This window comes from Trachemys scripta, chromosome 6 (genome assembly GCF_013100865.1).
Source record: "Trachemys scripta elegans isolate TJP31775 chromosome 6, CAS_Tse_1.0, whole genome shotgun sequence".
In the NCBI taxonomy this organism is placed as follows: domain Eukaryota; kingdom Metazoa; phylum Chordata; order Testudines; family Emydidae; genus Trachemys; species Trachemys scripta.
The window spans coordinates 114,635,790-114,654,580 of NC_048303.1; the positions used below are offsets into that span (position 1 = coordinate 114,635,790).

Genomic DNA, 18,791 nt, shown 5'->3' on the forward strand with positions numbered 1-18,791 from the left:
TCTCCTCTGCCGTTCATCTTGTGCAATTATTCACATCTGTCCAAATGAGCGCAAACAGGTGTGAAATGATAACACTGGAATACGTGAATGGAGGATTCTGATTTAGTAGTGTTTTTACACATACTTTGTGCTCACTTTCAATTGGTGTAAATGACTACTTAAACTACAAGGCAGGGTAGAATCGGGCCCTATAGCTACAGTACGAGCTCAATCGTGCATTCCTAACTTGGGCATAATTCCTACTAAAGTAAATGGAAGCTTTGTCTACGACTGCAGAATTAGGCCAACCAGACAATATATATCATATAGATCATGGCTTCTTTTATAGATGGAAATCTATTACATGAAAATTACAGTTAATATATAGTGTTGTTTCACAAATACCAGTTCCATCAATGTATTTTGAAGGCTCTTTTGTACAGTATGGGTGATTTATTTTTTTAATTCCTGCATGAAGCCTAAATAATTTAGCTTTTTGTGGCCATCCAGCCTGGATGTTTGGGAGATGAACTCCACCATCCCCTTTTGTAGTCACCACTCCAGCCAGTGACCCTCCACACCACGCCCCTATGCTGGGTGTCATGGCATCTGTACAAGCACGGATCCAGTCCCTTCTGTCGTCCACCCCACATGCTCTTTTTCACACTGGCATGTTCCAAGCCTGAGCAGAGCCCACCTCTTTGGCAGTGCCACACATCTTATGTGCAACGGTTCAGCACTGGAGATGGCCTTTCACCGGAGAATTATACTATGCCTGAATAACACTGTGCCATTTTGTGCATATCCCTTGGTGTTACTATAGCTAAGGAAACCAAAAAATCAGCTAACTTTTAATATCTTAGGCCTTTCCTCAGCCAGCAAAAACCTTTAACATCCTACAGGGAATGAATGGCTTTTTGAAAAATAATCTAAATATCAACATGTTCCTTAGTCTTTTGGGTGAATCAAGTTTCAGATTTCTGCAGATGCACATTGTGGTGGTATATAAATAAATAACCTAATTCAAACACTGATGGCCCAAACTTGCAGTCCACAGGTGGGCAGAACTTCCATTTGCTTCAGTGGGAGTTTTATATGCGTCAGTAGAGCGATCCAGACCAGAATAGACTCTCAGCTTTCTCCTCTAGTAGTTCTGATCACCTGCTGTTCTGACAAATTTCAGAGTTGTAGCCGTGTTACTCTGTATCAGCAAAAACAACCAGGAGTACTTGTGGCACCTTAGAAACTAACAGATTTATTTGGGCATAAGCTTTCGTGGGCTAAAACCCACTTCATCAGATGCATGGAATGGAAAATACAGTAGGAAGATATATATACATACATAGAACTGGAATTAATTTGCAAACTGTACACCATCAAATTAGGCCTGAATAAAGACTGGGAGTGGATGGGTCACTACAAGAACTGAACTAATTTCCCATACTAATTCCCCCCTACTGTTACTCACACCTTCTTGTCAACTGTTTGAAATGGGCCATCCTGATTACCACTATAAAAGTGATTTTTCCTCCTGTTGATGATAGCCCACCTTAATTGAATTGTCTCGTTAGAATTGGTAAGGCAACTCCCATCTTTTCATGTACTATGTATATATATCTTCCTACTGTATTTTCCATTCCATGCATCTGATGAAGTGGGTTTTAGCCCACGAAAGCTTATGCCCCAATAAATTTGTTAGTCTCTAAGGTGCCACAAGTACGCCTCGTTTTTGTTCTGACAAGGTTAGCCGTATATTTTGTGAACAGAGGGTAAAATCCTGGCCCCAATTAAGTTAATGGCAAATTTCCCCATGACTTCACTGGGGCTAGGATTACAGCTAGAAGGTATTTGAAGGAGCTCCCGGCTTCTGTCCCCACCCCCATACAAACTGCAGTTACACATTAATAATAACCTTTAATTCTCTTAGCTTACAGGGTCCCCCAGTACTTGTGTGTGAAGCTTCAGCTAACTGGAACAGCATACCACCTGTCTGCAAAATTGTCTCTTGTGGATTCCCTCCTGCCATCAAAGATGCTGTGATCAGTGGGAATAACTTTACTTTTGGCAACACAGTCACTTATACGTGTAAGGAAGGGTATGTACATTAGCACTATTAGAATAAAACCCACAATGAGTAAAAATTGTCAAGCCACACAGCAGCTCACTCGCTGTAAGGCTAGGTCCTAATGCGATTCTTTGAGGTCACATGCTCTTAAGAACATGGCTGTTTTATCAATGCTCATTAATTAATTCTTGGTTCGGTTGTAGCTAGCTGGAAATGAAAGGTGATTGACAGTTTTTGTGAAGTGGAAAGTTGGTATGTGTCAATACTAGCCCATTTGTCAGGTTGCAGAAGCCGGCTAGAGTTAGGTGGGATACAGACTTGAATGGGAGCGCTACAGGGAAATCCAGTTGCTGAAGGCAGTAATACTGGTAATTCAATTGGAGCCCCTTTCCCTCTAGTCACTGTTGAAACAGTGTGTGATGCTGGCAGTGCCATATTTGAGAGGAGACATATTGTAAAATCAAGGATCCCATGGCTCTTTTCACTAGAGTAATAATAAAATAAAGAGTGACTATTATCCCCATTTTACAGATGGGGAACTGAGGCTCAGAGATGCAAAGTGACTTGCCCAAAGTCACACAGGAAGTCCATGGTGGAGTAGGGAAGTGTGTTCATGTCTCCCACATCCTTGGCTGTGCCCTAACCACTGGACAGCCTTCCTCCCACTGGCGAGCAGGGATATTCATCCTGGTGTAAAGGCCAGATTCTAATTTGGGTGAATTACATTCCACCTTCATGAACATCTCTCTGCAGTTTCAGCTATGCAGTGTCCTTCTTCATTTTCTGTCTGTGTAGTACTTCTGTGCATTTTTAAATATATGCCATAGTTCATCCCAGAGGAGGTTGCAAAGTCCTGCAAAGACTTTCTCGCACATGCTTAATTTTACACACTGTGAGTAGTCCCGTTGAAGTCATTAGAGCTACTCAGTGCATAAAGTTAAGCACACACATTAAGTCTTTGCAACGTCAGGGTCTAAGTTCATAGAGCATTTTGTTTTCCTTCTTGATGAAAGGAACAAAATAAATGTATAATCATTCTCCTGCCAAGCTGAAATCTTCAACATTGTATCTGATATAATTACATTAAATTCTTCATTTTCTTTTTCTTAAAATGCTTTGTTATTTATGGTACAAGTATTTTAAACAGGTCGGCTTAAAAGCATTTGGAGAAAACAACTGTCACCTCTATGATAATGAATATAATGATGGGTCATATTAAAAACTGGCACTTCTTTGTGCTTTTTTTCCCTGGAATCCCAGCCAACAGTGTCTGAAAATAAATACTGCAGACAAGTCAAAGTACTTTTACAGATGTGGCCAACAAAATCTAAACAGTCACTTTCCAACCCTCAGCTGCAAAGATTCATCAGAGACTTTCACAGTGGGTTGTTGTTCATCCTCTTTTTGTTTGAACACACCACAGAAAATGTAAGACTTTAAATAAACTCACAGACAACACATTTTGTGTTTAAACAACTGCAGTTTAAGTGGGACAATTGGCAGCATGAAGTGCCGCTTATGATCAAATGCCAGAGACTGATTAGCTAAATATAATATTATCCACTGACTACATGTTAAAATTGCAGTATTTGTGAAAGATTAGAAACAAATTACATGTCATACTGAATTTTAAAAGTATTTCTTGTTATATATGTTGGTGGTTTCTTATGGAAGAGTCATTACCAAATGACAATATTCCCATTAACAACAATATTTTTAGCTAACTAGCTTAGGATTTTGTGCTGATACCTATTTCCATAGTATCTGAGTACTTCATAGGTCAATTAGATTGGCATAGCAAGAACCCCACTGGATTTCATAGAGCCTTCAACTCTTCTTCCTTCTCTAGTTATAAGAAGCTCTGCTTTCGGTAGAAGTTTTTGGTTTGTTTCCATTTGGTGTGGAAGCTGGATTGTTATTGTAAATGTGGTTCTGATTGTGGTGGAAAAGCTTTACCAAAAGGTAAAGTCTTGCTGTGTGTCCGGATAGCCAGACTACCTATTTCTCCATAGATAATAGGTTTTTCTATAGCAGCCCTTGGTGTAGTATCTAAGCAGTAAACAGTCACACTAGAGTTGCGACTATTGTCTAAAGTGGACCCTTCCCAGCTCTAGGAAGCTCTGCTTGTAGAGTTTTCCAGGGCATGTGGGGTGGCTTAACCCTTCAGTTATCAATCTAACTCCATATGTTGTTGGTCTTTTCCTGATCCACAGCTACACATTAATTGGCCCTGACACCGTAGAATGCTTAGCCAGTGGTGAGTGGAGCATGAGTCACCAGCAGTGCCTGGCGGTTTCCTGTGATGAACCTCCCCATGTGGAACATGCTTCCCCAGAGAGTGCCCATCGGTTGTTTGGCGATATAGCTTATTACTACTGCTCAGATGGCTACAGCTTGGAGGACAATTCCAAGCTGTTTTGCAATGCTCAAGGGAAGTGGGTGCCTCCTGCTGGCATGAAGATGCCTCACTGCATCGCTGATTTTTGTGAGAGGCCGCCCACAGTGTCGTACGCCATCCTGGAATCAGTTAATAAAGTAAAGTTTCCTGCTGGTTCAGCCGTGAGCTTCAAGTGTATGGAAGGTTTTGTCCTAAACACGTCTGCTAAGATTGAGTGCAACAGAGGTGGTCAGTGGACTCCTTCTCCTTTGACTATCCAATGCATCCCGGTTCGCTGTGGGGAACCACCGAGTATTAGAAATGGCTATGCGAGTGGAGCCAACTACAGTTTTGGAGCAGTGGTGGCTTACAGCTGCAACAAAGGGTTCTATATCAAAGGAGAAAAGAAAAGGACATGTGAGGCCACAGGAGACTGGAGTGGTAACCTACCTACCTGCCATCCGGTGTCTTGTGGAGAACCACCCAAGCTTGAAAACGGAGTCATTGAGGTATGATAAGTGTTTTCCAAGCTGTTCGCTGCGCTGGCAAAGTTGAGGTGTCTTAAAGATTCCCACTGGCTAGCCCACTAAAGTTGAAGTAGGATGCAAGCAGAACTGATAAGCAAAGGAATGATGGGGATGGCCTTGTATCAGAATTAGGCTTCTCAAAAACACAAGCCTATTAACAGAATTTCCTATTATGAACAAGGATTTGATGTAGGAGACGCAGAGTTCCTATGACATTCAAAAGAACACTCTACCAATTGGTTTTCCTAATGTCTCGCTACATATTTGTCCTCTCCAGTCTGTGGGCCAATTCCCACTGCTCCCTAGAGATCTATCCAGGTGCTACAGCTAGCTCAGAAACCTTGCTCTTTTTGTTCTTACTACCAGAAACATCTGATTTGAAATAAACAGAGAACTCTGGGATGAATCCTTCCTTTTGGATGTGCACACAGCCCCCGCTGAGGGTAGAATTTGGCCTAACTATCAAATTAAATTGAAATAAATAAAAGCTAGAAGTCAATAACCTCATCAGAGCTAAAAGGTGTAATGAACGCAGCTTTACTCTTATTGCTGGATGGGTGTTCTACTCCGACGTACAAAAAAATGTTTTAATGTTAAACTTCATGGGATATGGGGGGAGAGGCGAGATCAAATTTATTTTTTATTGTAAAGATCTAGCTTCAATTAGAATTGAGGCTGGAGGGGGAACAAACATCCTCTCTCGAGGCTGCAGTAATAACTTATAGGAAGAGTGGGAAGGATGCATCTCAGAAATCAAGATTCTAAGAGTGAAACCAAACATGAAACTGCCTTTTACCACTGAACTATGGTTGTAACACAGTGGCCCCCATGTAATTAGGTTGATAATGGTAAGAAAGTTCCACTAGGAGAAGCTGAGAGCGCATAATGTACCTAGAACCATTTTAACTGCTTCCTTAAGGGAACAAACTCATCTTATTATAATTACTTTCTCTTATGAAGGCCAGTTATAGAAAGTGGCTAAATCAGCTGAAAAAATGAAACTCCCTCACTAGTGCATTCTTATTTCAGTTTGCTCAATTATTATTATGTATTATCATGAATACTGTTTTTCTACCGTGATAAATATGCATTGTTCCTATAAAGTTTTCTTCGCTGTAGAGATAGAACACCTGAGATTGCAAGTACAATACTGCAGAGGTTCTCAAACTGTGTTTATTATTGTTATTATTTTATCCAAAGCGCTTTACAAGAGTTAGCTAACGGTACAAACAACATTTGGAAAGATCATTAAGTGGGCCGCCGAGACCCTCAGCAATTTTCAAGTGGTCTGCGGGAAAAAAAGTTTGAGAACCACTGCTGTACACTGGATAAAGCTTTAAATTAAAGAGCCATGTCATTTGCAGAGGTCTCCTCTGCCTACTTCCAGCCTTCTGTTGCTCTTCTCCCTTTTCATGTACAGATTTTTTTTGCATGTGTGTCCAGGAAAACATTTTCTAGCTTTAAATTTTGAACATTAAGCTTTAAAATTTTTTAATGTTTCATTCAGTGCAACTCTATTGACCTCAGCAGGTGCAAGTCAAGGCAGAACTTGTCCCCTATATTGCTAGTGCAAACGTTTATTTCTTTGCAATCAATCCTTGTGTCTGGTTAGCAATTAGATACAGAAAGACGAATCAAATCAAAATTCATCTGCCAGGGTCAAGAGTTTTTACCTTCTACTTACCATTTGTCTCACCCATTTTACAGAGCATGACTGGCCGTTTCTTTGAGAATGAAGTGTACTACCAATGTAATGCTGGCTACAAGCTAGTTGGAAGTTCAGTATCAGTCTGCCAAGCAAATCGTCAGTGGCATAGTGAATCGCCACCTTCTTGTGTTCCTCTCAGTTGTGGCAAACCACCTCCTATCCAGCACGGATATGCAAAGGGAGAAAGCTTTGATGTGGGATCCAAGGTTGAGTTTTTCTGCAATGAGGGCTATGAGCTGATGGGAGATGCCTCTTGGACATGCCAGAAGTCTGGGAAGTGGAGCAAGAAGCAAAGCCAAAAGTGTGTGCCAACAAAGTGCCCAGAACCACCACTGATTGAAAATCAGCTCGTCTTGAAAGAGATGGTTCACCAAGTAGGTGTTGTACAGTTTTCCTGCAAAGAGGGCTATGTCTTGCATGGTTCCTCGGTGCTGAAATGTTTGCCGTCACAACAGTGGAATGATTCCTTTCCAGTCTGCAAGGTTGTACTGTGCCATGGGCCTCCATACATTCCCTTTGGTGACCCTGTGGCATCATCTCTTCATTTTGGTAGCACCGTGACGTACACCTGCATGGATGGGTTTTTACTGAAGGGAGAATCTACAATTGGATGCCAAGCTGATGGCTCCTGGAGCTTTCCATTGCCAGAATGTATTCCAGTAGAATGCCCCCAGCCTGAAGAAATTCAGAATGGCATTGTAGATGTGCAGGGTCTTACTTACCTCAGCACAGCACTGTACACTTGTAAACCGGGCTTTGAATTACTGGGAAACACAACTATTCTCTGTGGAGAAGATGGTCATTGGCTCGGTGGAAAGCCAGCTTGCAAGCCTGTTGAATGCCCAGAACCTAAGGAGATTCAGAATGGCAAATATTCAGACACACACTTTCATTATGGGCAGACTGTTACGTATTCATGTGACAGAGGATTCCAGCTCAAAGGGCTGAATGTACTGAGCTGCCTAGAGACAGGAGAGTGGGACGCAGATGTTCCGTCTTGCAAAGCCATAAACTGTGACCCCCCTCGGCCCATCGAGAATGGTTTTGTGGAAGGTGCAGATTACAGCTATGGGGCTATGATCATCTATAGCTGCTTTCCAGGTTTCCAGCTGGCTGGTCTTGCCATGCAGACTTGTGAAGAGTTGGGATGGTCTAGCTTTACTCCGGCATGCCTACCAACAGACTGTGGCCTGCCTCCCCATATTGACTTCGGGGAATATGTGCAGGTTAGAAGTGAAGGAGGACATTTTGACCAAGAAAGAATACATCTTACTGAGAGCCCTCCTCTTTCTGACACGTTAGTTGCTAGTAGCTGGAAAGATATAAAAAGTCCTTTGAAGGAAACTAATGCAGTACAGTTGACAAACTTTTTATATGGAACCATAGTTATGTACACATGCTACGCTGGTTATGAGCTATTAGGAAACCCCATACTAGCTTGCCAAGAGGATGGGACGTGGAATGGCAGTGCCCCTGTCTGCATATCAATAGAGTGTGACTTACTCTCACCCCTAGAGAATGGCTTTTTACATTTTACCGAGAATACACTTGGTAGCGTAGTGCAATATGCCTGTAAAACAGGGTATAAGCTAATTGGTTCTGACACAAGGCTGTGTTTGCCTAACCGACAGTGGAGTAATGCTACTCCATATTGCCAGGTGGTATCCTGTACCACACCTAACAAACTCATGAATGGAAACATAAAGGGAGAAAACTATACTTACAGGAGTGTGGTCCATTATGAATGTGATCCTGGGTACCAGTTAAATGGCTCAGATAAGAGGACATGCCAGGATAACCAAAAATGGGATGGGAATGAGCCTATTTGCATCCCCGTTTCTTGTGGCCAACCACCAGTTTTAGAAAATGGCCACGTGATTGGAGACGAATACACATTCCAGAAACACATGGACTACAGCTGTAATGAAGGTTTCCAGCTGCATGGGGACAGGAGTAGAGTCTGCCTTGCAAATGGAAGCTGGAGTGGAATCACTCCAGTTTGTAAATCCGTCAGGTGCGCAGTACCACTACCTCTTCCCAATGGAGAAATTATTGGATCCGAATATGGCGTTGGGAAGGAAGTTCAGTATCGCTGCAGTGAAGGCTACATATTGCATGGAGCATCCATACTTACCTGTCAAGCTGATGGCACCTGGGATACAGAGGCTCCGTACTGTGAGCCAGTCAATTGCGGACCCCCAGAAGACATCTCTCATGGCTTCCTGAATAGTTCAGGCTTCAGTTATGGGGAATACACACAGTATGTGTGCTTTCCCGGTTATGAGTTACGTGGAAATCCACTGCGGCAGTGTTTGTCCAATGGCTCATGGGGGGGGAGCCTCCCCTCTTGCGTCCCCTGTGAATGCCCCACGCCACTGATTCAGAACGGGGTTGTTATCGGGCAAGATTTCCGCTGCGGGAAAAGTGCACGATTTCAGTGCCTGGAGGGCTTTAAACTGCTAGGGCCTTCTGAACTCTCCTGTGAGGCAGCTGGCAAATGGAGTTCTGCTTTTCCACACTGCGGGCGGATTTCATGTGGCTCCCCACCAACAATCCCCAGTGCCTTTATCAGTGGAAGCAGCTCTGTGGATGAGAACACTGTAATATATAACTGCAGAACTGGCTTTGTCATACAAGGGAGGCCAGAGCTGACTTGTACAGATACGGGCGTTTGGAGTGAGCCGTATCCACGCTGCGAGCTGATGTCCTGTGGACCCCCACCTTCCGTTCCTAATGCAGTGGCTGTCGGAGAGGCCCACACCTATGGAAGCAGAGTCCAGTACAGGTAAGAAGGCTGCTGTAATTACATCTCCCTGAAATGTCAAAGGAATGAACATAGGACCTTTAAAGCAAATGAATACATTCAATTCGTGAGAGGCTATAAAATACATAGAAAAGCTGTGGAGCAGACCTCATGAGGAGGTTGACACACATTCTTGGGGCTCCCGCTGCCATGTAACGCCTCACTCCAGCCTCATAATTGACCCACAAACTCTCAGCATGTCATGCATTTAAGCCATGGAGAGTGCACAGTATACGTTAATATTACTGAGGTTGTGGTAAAGAATTTGTGTTACAGTTTCCAGGTATGTGTGTGTCTGTGTTTCTATGAAGCTGAAGTGACTATATTAGCAGAGGAGTGGATTCTATCAGTGAGAGTGGCTAAAATGAGAGAGGGATGGGTGGGAGGGACAGCATGTAAATGAAGGTACCTGAACAGGTGACTTCCCTGCTTGTAAGGGTTTGGGTGGATGGATTTTCACTTCAGCACACTTAACTGGTGTGTGTATGTTTGTGTGCATACAAACAAACCCCATGGAGGGCCAAATTCTCCAGTCCAATTGAATTGCACTCAATGCAGGACTGTGTGGGGCAAAGCAAATATGTCTTTAAGTTACCTTTGCTTTCTCCCAGTCTTGGGGTCTGCCTGGGATTTGTCCAATCCCTGGTGCAAGCAAGAGCAGCCCTCAGGTTGCCAACGGCCCCCAGGGGCAGATCCAGCAACTGGCAATCCCCAGAACATAACACTGTGACCATACCCCTTTCACCCAGCCATACCCTCTCTGCCCAAACCACAGGAGCTGCTACTGTGTCTTTACATCACATGGGGATTCTCCTAGGCACAAGGAATCACCAGGGTGATGAATCCACCCTGTTTACTCTGTGCTGCTGGAGCAGGGGGACGCAGCCAGGGATGGACTCAGTTCAAACTCCTGCCACCAGATTTATAAACACACAGCAAAAATGCCTCAACCCTCTCACAGCAGGTTGCTGAACTGATACAGAAATCTAGAGGCGCTGCTCATAAGAAACAAACATTGACAATTGAGCCACATGGTAGGTTTTGTACCTTGAGGATTAGAACATCGTACACGTGTGTACCAATGATTCTGATGCATTGCAGATGTCTGGAGGGCTACGTGATGGAAACAGAAATGGATACATGCACTTGTCAGGAAGACGGACACTGGTTTCCTAAGAGCATTTCCTGTTGCCTCAGAAAATGTCCCGTGCCCACAAATCTAACCAATGTAATTATTTCTGGTGATGAGTTTACTGTGAATAAGAGCATCACTTTATCATGCTCAGAAGGCTACACTTTGTCAGGAGCAAGCACATCTACATGCCAGGTAAAGAGCGTTGGCCTTTTCTTTTTTTAAAGGTGCAGATCACTATCCTTGGAGGTGTGCACTCATCTGTGGGTAGAAGGTGGCCCTGCTTCCTGATTGTACACAATACAGGGTTAATGCACTGTAAAATATACAGCAGGTCCTGCTCCTCCCTTAAGAAAAAAACACAGGCTTCCAGATTTGGGAAACAGTCCTCTCCTCTTACTACTTAACCATAATACTGTACTATGACTAAACGTTCTTTTTCACTCACTTTATTCTGTTTTAACTCTTAATTCTGTTTCAGCTCCCACTGAAATTAATGGGGATCATGCATCTTAATCCCTTGACACCTTTAAAAACCTCAGGTCTTGTATTTGTAAAAAACAAACCTCTTCAGCTATGTGGCCAATAATACCTCAGGCCTCGATCCTGCAAGTATCTACCCATCTGTTTAACTTCAGGCTTGGGAGTAGACCCATTAGAGACAGGGAGACTACTCACGTGAGCCAAGTTCAGCATGGGAATGTGCGTGTGTAAGATCAGGGCCTTCCAGAGTTAAAACTGGAAGAATTTATAAACTCTCCCTGCTTGTGCTATTTTTTGTATTTCTGTTGAGTCAGTTTGCAGGGGTCCGTTCGCTCCGACTTTCCATCCCACAACAGACAAAAACTTAACATAAAAAATGTAAACGGGTGAGAAAAACAATTCTCCTCCCCTCTGTTTGCTGAACAGTTCTTTGGGTATTTGGATGCATAGCTGAAGCTGTTGACTGATACATTGGAGAGGCAACATTGTTGTCTAGGGGTTAAAGTATTGGCTTAGGAGTCTACAGAGCTGGGTTCCATTCCAGGTTCGGTCACTGACCTGCTCTGCGACTTTGAGCAATTCTCTTCACACCTCTCTGAGCTTCTGTTTCCCCTTTTGCCCTTTCTCTGTAAGCGCCTCTATGCGAGTGTGCAAAGCTCGCACAGTGGGTCCCCAGTCTAGGTTGGGGCCTCTGAATGTTACATTACTGCAAATAATAATAAATGAGAATTATTGCCCATCTCTGTACTGGTAAAGCTCTCTCCCACATGTTTTCTGATGTTCTCATTTAATAGTTATTTCTCTTGCTTTTTAGCACAATGGCAGTTGGGTGCCATCATTTTCTGATGATATCTGTGTCCCTGTGTCTTGTGGGAAACCAGAAACCCCAGAACATGGAACTGTGCTTGGTGCTAGTTACAGCTACAAGGATGCGGTTCTTTATCAATGCAAGGCTGGCTATGAATTACAAGTAAGTCAACTGAATCCACAGTATATGTACCAATAATACTATTAAGATTAACCCTTGTATTATCATCTTTATTGTTCTTGCTTATCCTCTTTGTTTAGTAGAATGTATTATGATTATTTTCTTAACTTCTGCTGAACATTTATGCCTTTTTCTTGCTGTTGCTATTGCCTATAGAATGATGCACATATAGATGGGGCTGTACAAAACACTTCAAAAGACCACTACCCTTTCTTGACCAGGTTGCAATTCAGATAAATATAAAATACAGGTCAGCAATTCATATGCAAAAAGTGGGTGGAGGGAGGGAAGAGATTTGTAAGAAGAGAAGGTGGTTTGGGCCCTTAGCAAATGCAGCTCTTTTTTTTAAATCAGTGGATTCTATTAAAGCGTTGCAAAGAGAAACCAGAACCGAGAGTTACTGTCTCACCCTTTGATCTACTGAATATAAGCATAGACTTATTTCCCAGATTCCTCAACCCCAGCTCAGTTCAGCACTCCTGCTAGGACTCCACGGCTCCCTCAGTGTACCTTCCACCTGACTATCACAAAGCACTTCACAAACATTAGTGATCTCAGCCTCAGATAGTCCTGGATGTAGATAAATAGTATCTCAGTTTTACAGATAAGGAAAAAGACGTTGCAGTAGCTTGCTCAGATTTACTTCGGGGCAGGGCAGGGAGCACAGTCCAGTGCTTCTGGCTCTGTCCTGTGCTTTTATAATTAGCCCATACTGTCTTAACAAAGTAACAGTTAGTGAGAAAATAACAGCAAGTCATAACCTATCACAAGTTAGAAAACTTACGTCTTTCTGATTTTTCCATAAATTATGAAAAGTGGCCTTTTAACCTTGTCAGATCCTGCACTGAGCCTGGGAGGTGTGGTGGTGGTATTGTGAGGAACAGGGATGGTAAGGTAGGGAACAATTCTGAAACAGAAAATACTTAGATTGTGAACTTTGTGAGGCAGTGACCTTTTCGTTGCTCTGTGTTTGTACAGCGCCTAGCACAGAGGGGTCCTGATCCTAGGCTTTACTGCAATGCAAAAAAGAATAATGAAAATAATACAGTATTTAAATCAGCCTGCTAGGACTCAATCCTGCAAGGTGCTGAACATTCTGGTCCTTCCCCAGGCAAATATTTATGCACATGTTTTACTGTAAGGATGTAAATAGTCTCATTGATCTGGAGAAGATAGACAAGCTCACCTTAATTACTCTCGTTACAGTTGGTATGGCAACACCCATTTTTTCATGATCTCTTTGTATATATATCTTACTACTGTATTTTCCATTGCATTCATCCGATGAAGTGGGTTTTAGCCCATGAAAGCTTATACTCAAATAAATTTGTTAGTCTCTAAGGTGCCACAAGGACTCCTCGTTCTTTTTGCTAATACAGACTAACACGGCTACCACTTTGAATCTTGTGAATCTGTTCAAGATATTGTGAGACTAGCAAAAAAAAGGAACCCTGCAATAACAACATGTGTATATATTGAAGGCATATTTTATGGTGGTAGCTGGATCAAACTGCAGTAATGGACTGATTTGAGGACAGAGGCTACCTCTCAGTCAGAGACAGAAGAAACCCACTGTAAAATTCTTCCAAATGAAAAATAGTACTGCTCCTAGACATTATTCCACCTACGCCCCCTAGTGGAGTCTTGTCTCCCTGCTGTTAAAACAGAAGTCCCCTACACTCCTCTGAAATGCTCTGCTGTGGCCTAATGTCCTAAGTACAAGCATACTTAAAGTAAACACCTGCTCTTGGTAATAGGTGCTCTTCATATGGACATAACTAGTGAAAGAAATAAAACCCAAACTTAGAAGTTAGACTTAATGTCCTGTGACCAAGAGACAGTTTAATTGCCTTGTCCTGAAGAAGTGCTTGTAACTATTAGAGTGTACTACAATATGTAGGCAAGAGGACAAGAGACATCGCCTAGAACATATGAGTGGGATGGGATAGAAATAAAGTATTATTTAATTGAGAGCTCACCTCTGCCCAGCTGCTTTTGAAAGGAGTAAGTTAGGCCATTTTTCCTGAATTACAAAATGAGTATTGGAGTGAGGACCCATCTGAACCTTCTTGGAAACAGGTGAGACTCTGCTGGCAAGGAGAATGCAGAATGGTCTTAGATTCCCAACCCTGTGTTTAGAGCACAAAGACCACAGGATTGGGAATCAAGAGATTTAGATTCTCACTTTAGCTCTCCCACTGACTTCCTGTGTCGCCACGGGCAAGTCATTTGAGCTCTCTGTTCTTCAGTTTTCTCCGCTGCAATTTCCCTGCTTCACATGAGTGCTGGCCTGCTAACTGTGTCAATGTTTGTGGAATGCTGCTACAGTGATAAACACCGTTGGAATGCTTATAAACAATTACAGACACAATCTCGGTCAGTGCTTTTTTATTAAAGACCCTAACCAGAGCTGTGTGGGCCAAAATCTGCTCTCAGTTACAAATGCAAATCTGGATTAATTCCACTGGAGTCACTCCCAATTTATGCTGATAGAAGTATGCCCCAAGTTCCTAGTGACTGACTGAACTCACAGGGTCTGATTTTCCCCTCACATGTTCTGGTTTTACACCAGTGTGGTTCCATCAACTTCAATGGAGTTACTCCTGATTTACACAAATATGAGTGAAAATGGGAGAGAAGCAGGTGCAATGACTACACTGTGGGACAGATTCTCATCACAGCTGCACTGATGTAAACCAGGAGAAAGTCCACTGGAGTCAATAGAGTAGCACAGATGTAAAATGAGGTGAATATGAGCAGAGACTCAGGCCCACCAACTTGGCAATTTTACTCTCCTGTTTTGTTTCTTTCACCATAAATAACCTCTACAGAGCAGGATACGATCCACTGCTCTGAGCATGTGACTGTGAGAGGTCAGACACTAAATCCTGATCTTGTCTTTGACATTGACGCACTCTAGGGATTTGAGAAAGACACTTATCCTCTGCCTCTGTTTCCCCCAGCCGTACAATGGAAATTCTGACCTGGCTCAGGGGTCTTGTGAGAGTTAATTAGTGAACATTTGTAAAGTGCTTTAAAAGTGCTAAGTAGTATTTTGTAATTATTAGATGTGACAGTAAGAAACCCGGGAATCTAAGTGCATGCTGCCCCTTCTCATCTACCAAGGTTTGAACCCCGGAACGTGCATGGGATGCTCCTCTCATTGGATTTCACTGCTTCTTTCTGTGGGAACTATATTTGATTCCACCGTAAATCCTGCTTCTCACCCAGTTTGTGGTTGGTGGTGCTATTGATGCAACATCAGCTGATCTAACTTCCTCTCTCCAGGACTGAGAATGTCATGGTTTTTGGCACATTTATTTTTTCCCATTGAGGACAATGACACACTAGTGCAAGCGTAGAGTATCCAAGGGGTCGCATCAAGGCACAACGATTTTAAAGCAATCTTTCTCTCCATCTGTCAAAATCTGTCGCGGATGTTAGACAAGTTTTAGGACAGAATTCTGCTCTGACGTTCAGGTAGTGGATCTTGGTTCCAACATTCTGCTCTCCCTCAGTACATGGATTTCTATAGGAGGGAACATGTACAGAGGGATAGCCGAATAAAGGAGTCACGATTGGTCATGAAAAAATGAGAGCAGCTTTGATTCTCTTCTCCTGCAGTGCAGTAATGACACAATCCTAACGATTTTATGCTGTTTCATGATCCTTTTCCTTTTGTCTAATAGGGTGATGCAGAACATATCTGCCAAGGAAACAAACTATGGAGTGGAGCAGCACCAATGTGCAGAAGTGAGTTCTAAATTCATTTGTTGTATGTCTAGTGTGGCTTGGGAGTATTTTTATAGGGCAGATAAGTACTAATGTTCAGTTTGCTTTGTCTATTACTTAAACTGTACATAAAACTTTAATGTGAATATTATGACACATCTTGAAAAATTGCTATCATCTGAAGATAATGTTGTTATTAAATAAACTGCAACACATACTTTTTTTTTTTTCCGCCAAGAAAACAGCACTTCTGGACAAAGCTTTTCAAAGGGTGATTTTTGGTGCCTTAATTTTTGGGTTCCCAACCTGAGACACCTTAAAGGGTTTGTTTGGGTGATGGGACCTGGTTGTTATATTTTGACACCTCCTCTCTGCTGTTTAACTGAGTGAAGCTTTGGGTACCTATTATTTAACTGTGCGACCAGGCTAGGGCCCTTTCTAAAACTCCAAAAAAAAGATATCCTATCACAGATAGGAAGGCCAGTGTGCTTGGATAAAGCTTAGGTTAAGGTAACCAGAAACTGTTCTGTTTAAGGGCACGCCCCAAATGTAAACACTTTTACCATTTAGGGCAACATTCAGGGCTGTTGCTGACCTCCGAGTCACATGAAGTCAATGGGAATGGTGGGGGCTCAGCTGTCTGAAAATTAGGTACTTAATGTCTTTCATTTAAAAGGTTATGTCTACATTACTGAGCCTGTGTCGGCATAGCAATTGTACCTACCGTAGTGCAGCTATGGGGCTGTCAATTAGTCGCCGTTAACTCAAAGCGATTAGCGCAAAACAAATTAACTAGATTTAAAAAATTAGTCGCGATTAATCGCAGTTTTAATCGCACGGTTAAACAATAATAAAATACCAGGTGAAATGTATTATAAATATTTGTGAATGTTTTTCTACGTTTAGACACAGCATCCACCAACAGAAGGAGTTTGTCTGGTAGTGGAGGAAAATCACCTCCCGAACAGTGTTCGCTACATCAACTCTGCCATCAGCATAGCTGTATCAATGCTGGGGGTTTTCTTGGCATAGCTATATTAGTCAAAGGGGTGGGTTTTTTCACATCCCTGACTGATGTAGCTATGCTGACATAACTTTTAAGTGTAAACCAACCCTGAGACACTTACCCTGAATCATGATTTTGCTTTTTGTTTTCCTTTTCAAGTTTAACATCATTAATATGGCTGTAAAGATATTTTCTAATGCCTTCGGCTAAAGCCAACCTACATCAGATTTGTTTTTAGGGGTGCCTGGCAAGCCCCAGACTGCATTCTGGGCTAGCTGTTATAGGATGTCTTTGCTAGTGAATGGAATAATCTGGGAATATTTGCATACATACTGCATATATGAAAATTACGTTTCCTCCATTCTAACTGCTCTTCCGGAAGATTGAGAAGGGGTTGTGACTGAGACAGGCAGTTGGTAAAGGCATCTGATTAAAACAACATATTTTCTGTGGTATAGGGATCTCCTGTGGACCACCAGAATCGATAGAGAATGGATCTGTTCATGGGGAGGAGTTCCTATTTGGGGATGAAGTTCTCTACAGCTGTAATCGAGGCTTTGAACTACAGGGACCCAGCCGAAGAATCTGTCACGTTAACAAACGGTGGAGTCCCTCAGCCCCTTCGTGCGTGCGTAAGTACAGATCAGAGCGAGATGAGTGCCATTCTAGAGCAGGGCTAGGGGTAAAAAGCCATTGGTGGTTTACACAAGCGCTCCCACCAATGGAGCTGCACCAGCAGTAGTGCATTGGTGGGAAATATCAGGAAAAATGCCAGTGCAGACAAGGCCTAAGTGAGCAGTTACAGTTCGCATTTCCTCTTTGACTCTGATGGAGGCTTTAGTCTGCAAGATGCTGCAGCAAATTCTCCACCCAGTTGCATATTGAAATGGCATGACTTGGGGTTGCACTGGGATAAATGATGGGAAAGCTTGGCCTGTACTGTCTGAATTTTATTGTATCATGGAATATGGGTCTTGAATTATCACACTGCAGTGATTTGTCGTAAGGGTGCCAGTGCTTTGTCGTAAGGGTGCCAGTGCTGACCCAGCTGGGTTGTTTTGGTGTGAGCAACTCAAATCACTGCAATCTGATTGTTTTGCTGTCAGAGCAGTGAGGTGTGACTTATTTTGGGGTGGAGGACAAAGTAGATATCATTGCTTTGTGCATTTCATAAATGTATTCTAGGGGCGTTATAGCCTTTTGCAAGGAATTCTGTCCAGCCTTCCTCTCTCACTTTTTACTCCTCTATCTCCACGTTGTGCTGCTGCAATGTGTGCTAATTTCTAGGTCCCCTTTCCACTTTACCTCTGTACAAAATGAGGAGTGAGAGCCTGTCTCTAATGCTGCCCCATCTATCTGTGATTCTGTCCCTCTGAGACATTGAGTCACATTTCTTTATATCTTGCTTTTCCAGCCTCCGTTTCCTCCCCTTCATCCTCCTGTAATTCATTTTGTGAAGTAGGGCATGATACAGTGTACAAAAGAGAAGAAATAAAAACAAACAGCTTTGTATAAATACTGTAAAGATTATAAACTCAAAGACTTCTCTTCTAGGGATAACTTGTGAGCCACATCCCTCTATAGAAAATGCAGTATCCGTGGCCTCAGGAAGTGCTTACAGAAGTAACGTTACCTATGTATGCAAGTTTGGATACCATCTCATTGGGCCCCAGAATATCACATGTCTTGCCAATGGGACCTGGAGTAAACCCCTCCCATCATGTGAAGGTAACTGTTAAGTTTTATGCCCCAGTATGTATTGATCTAGGAAAAGCAATCATTATTGTTCTTGTTGGCATACCAATATGTATATCCTACAGCCAGAGAATCAAACCTCTTTCTGGAAATGTTCTTCCGTGGAGCAATGAAGTGCAGTAGTTCTTTTTATATTACTATTAACTGGCACCCAATCAGCTAAAAGTATTACAGGAAATGGTTCCTAGAGGGGAGAGTTATTATTAAGACCAGAAGGCTTATCAGACAGAAAGGAT

At 42.6% G+C, this 18,791-nt stretch overlaps 1 protein-coding gene across 1 annotated transcript in view; it reads left to right on the forward strand.

Moving 5' to 3' along the window:
• The window catches only part of SVEP1 (sushi, von Willebrand factor type A, EGF and pentraxin domain containing 1), a 172,050-nt gene that overhangs the window by 123,484 nt on the left and 29,775 nt on the right, over positions 1 to 18,791 (forward strand). The window contains exons 36-43 of the mRNA XM_034774932.1: positions 1,907 to 2,074; positions 4,258 to 4,930; positions 6,656 to 9,441; positions 10,561 to 10,786; positions 11,889 to 12,044; positions 15,752 to 15,815; positions 17,259 to 17,432; positions 18,355 to 18,528. Coding sequence (XP_034630823.1) covers positions 1,907 to 2,074; positions 4,258 to 4,930; positions 6,656 to 9,441; positions 10,561 to 10,786; positions 11,889 to 12,044; positions 15,752 to 15,815; positions 17,259 to 17,432; positions 18,355 to 18,528 — 4,421 coding nt within the window. The remainder of the gene's footprint in view (positions 1 to 1,906; positions 2,075 to 4,257; positions 4,931 to 6,655; positions 9,442 to 10,560; positions 10,787 to 11,888; positions 12,045 to 15,751; positions 15,816 to 17,258; positions 17,433 to 18,354; positions 18,529 to 18,791) is intronic.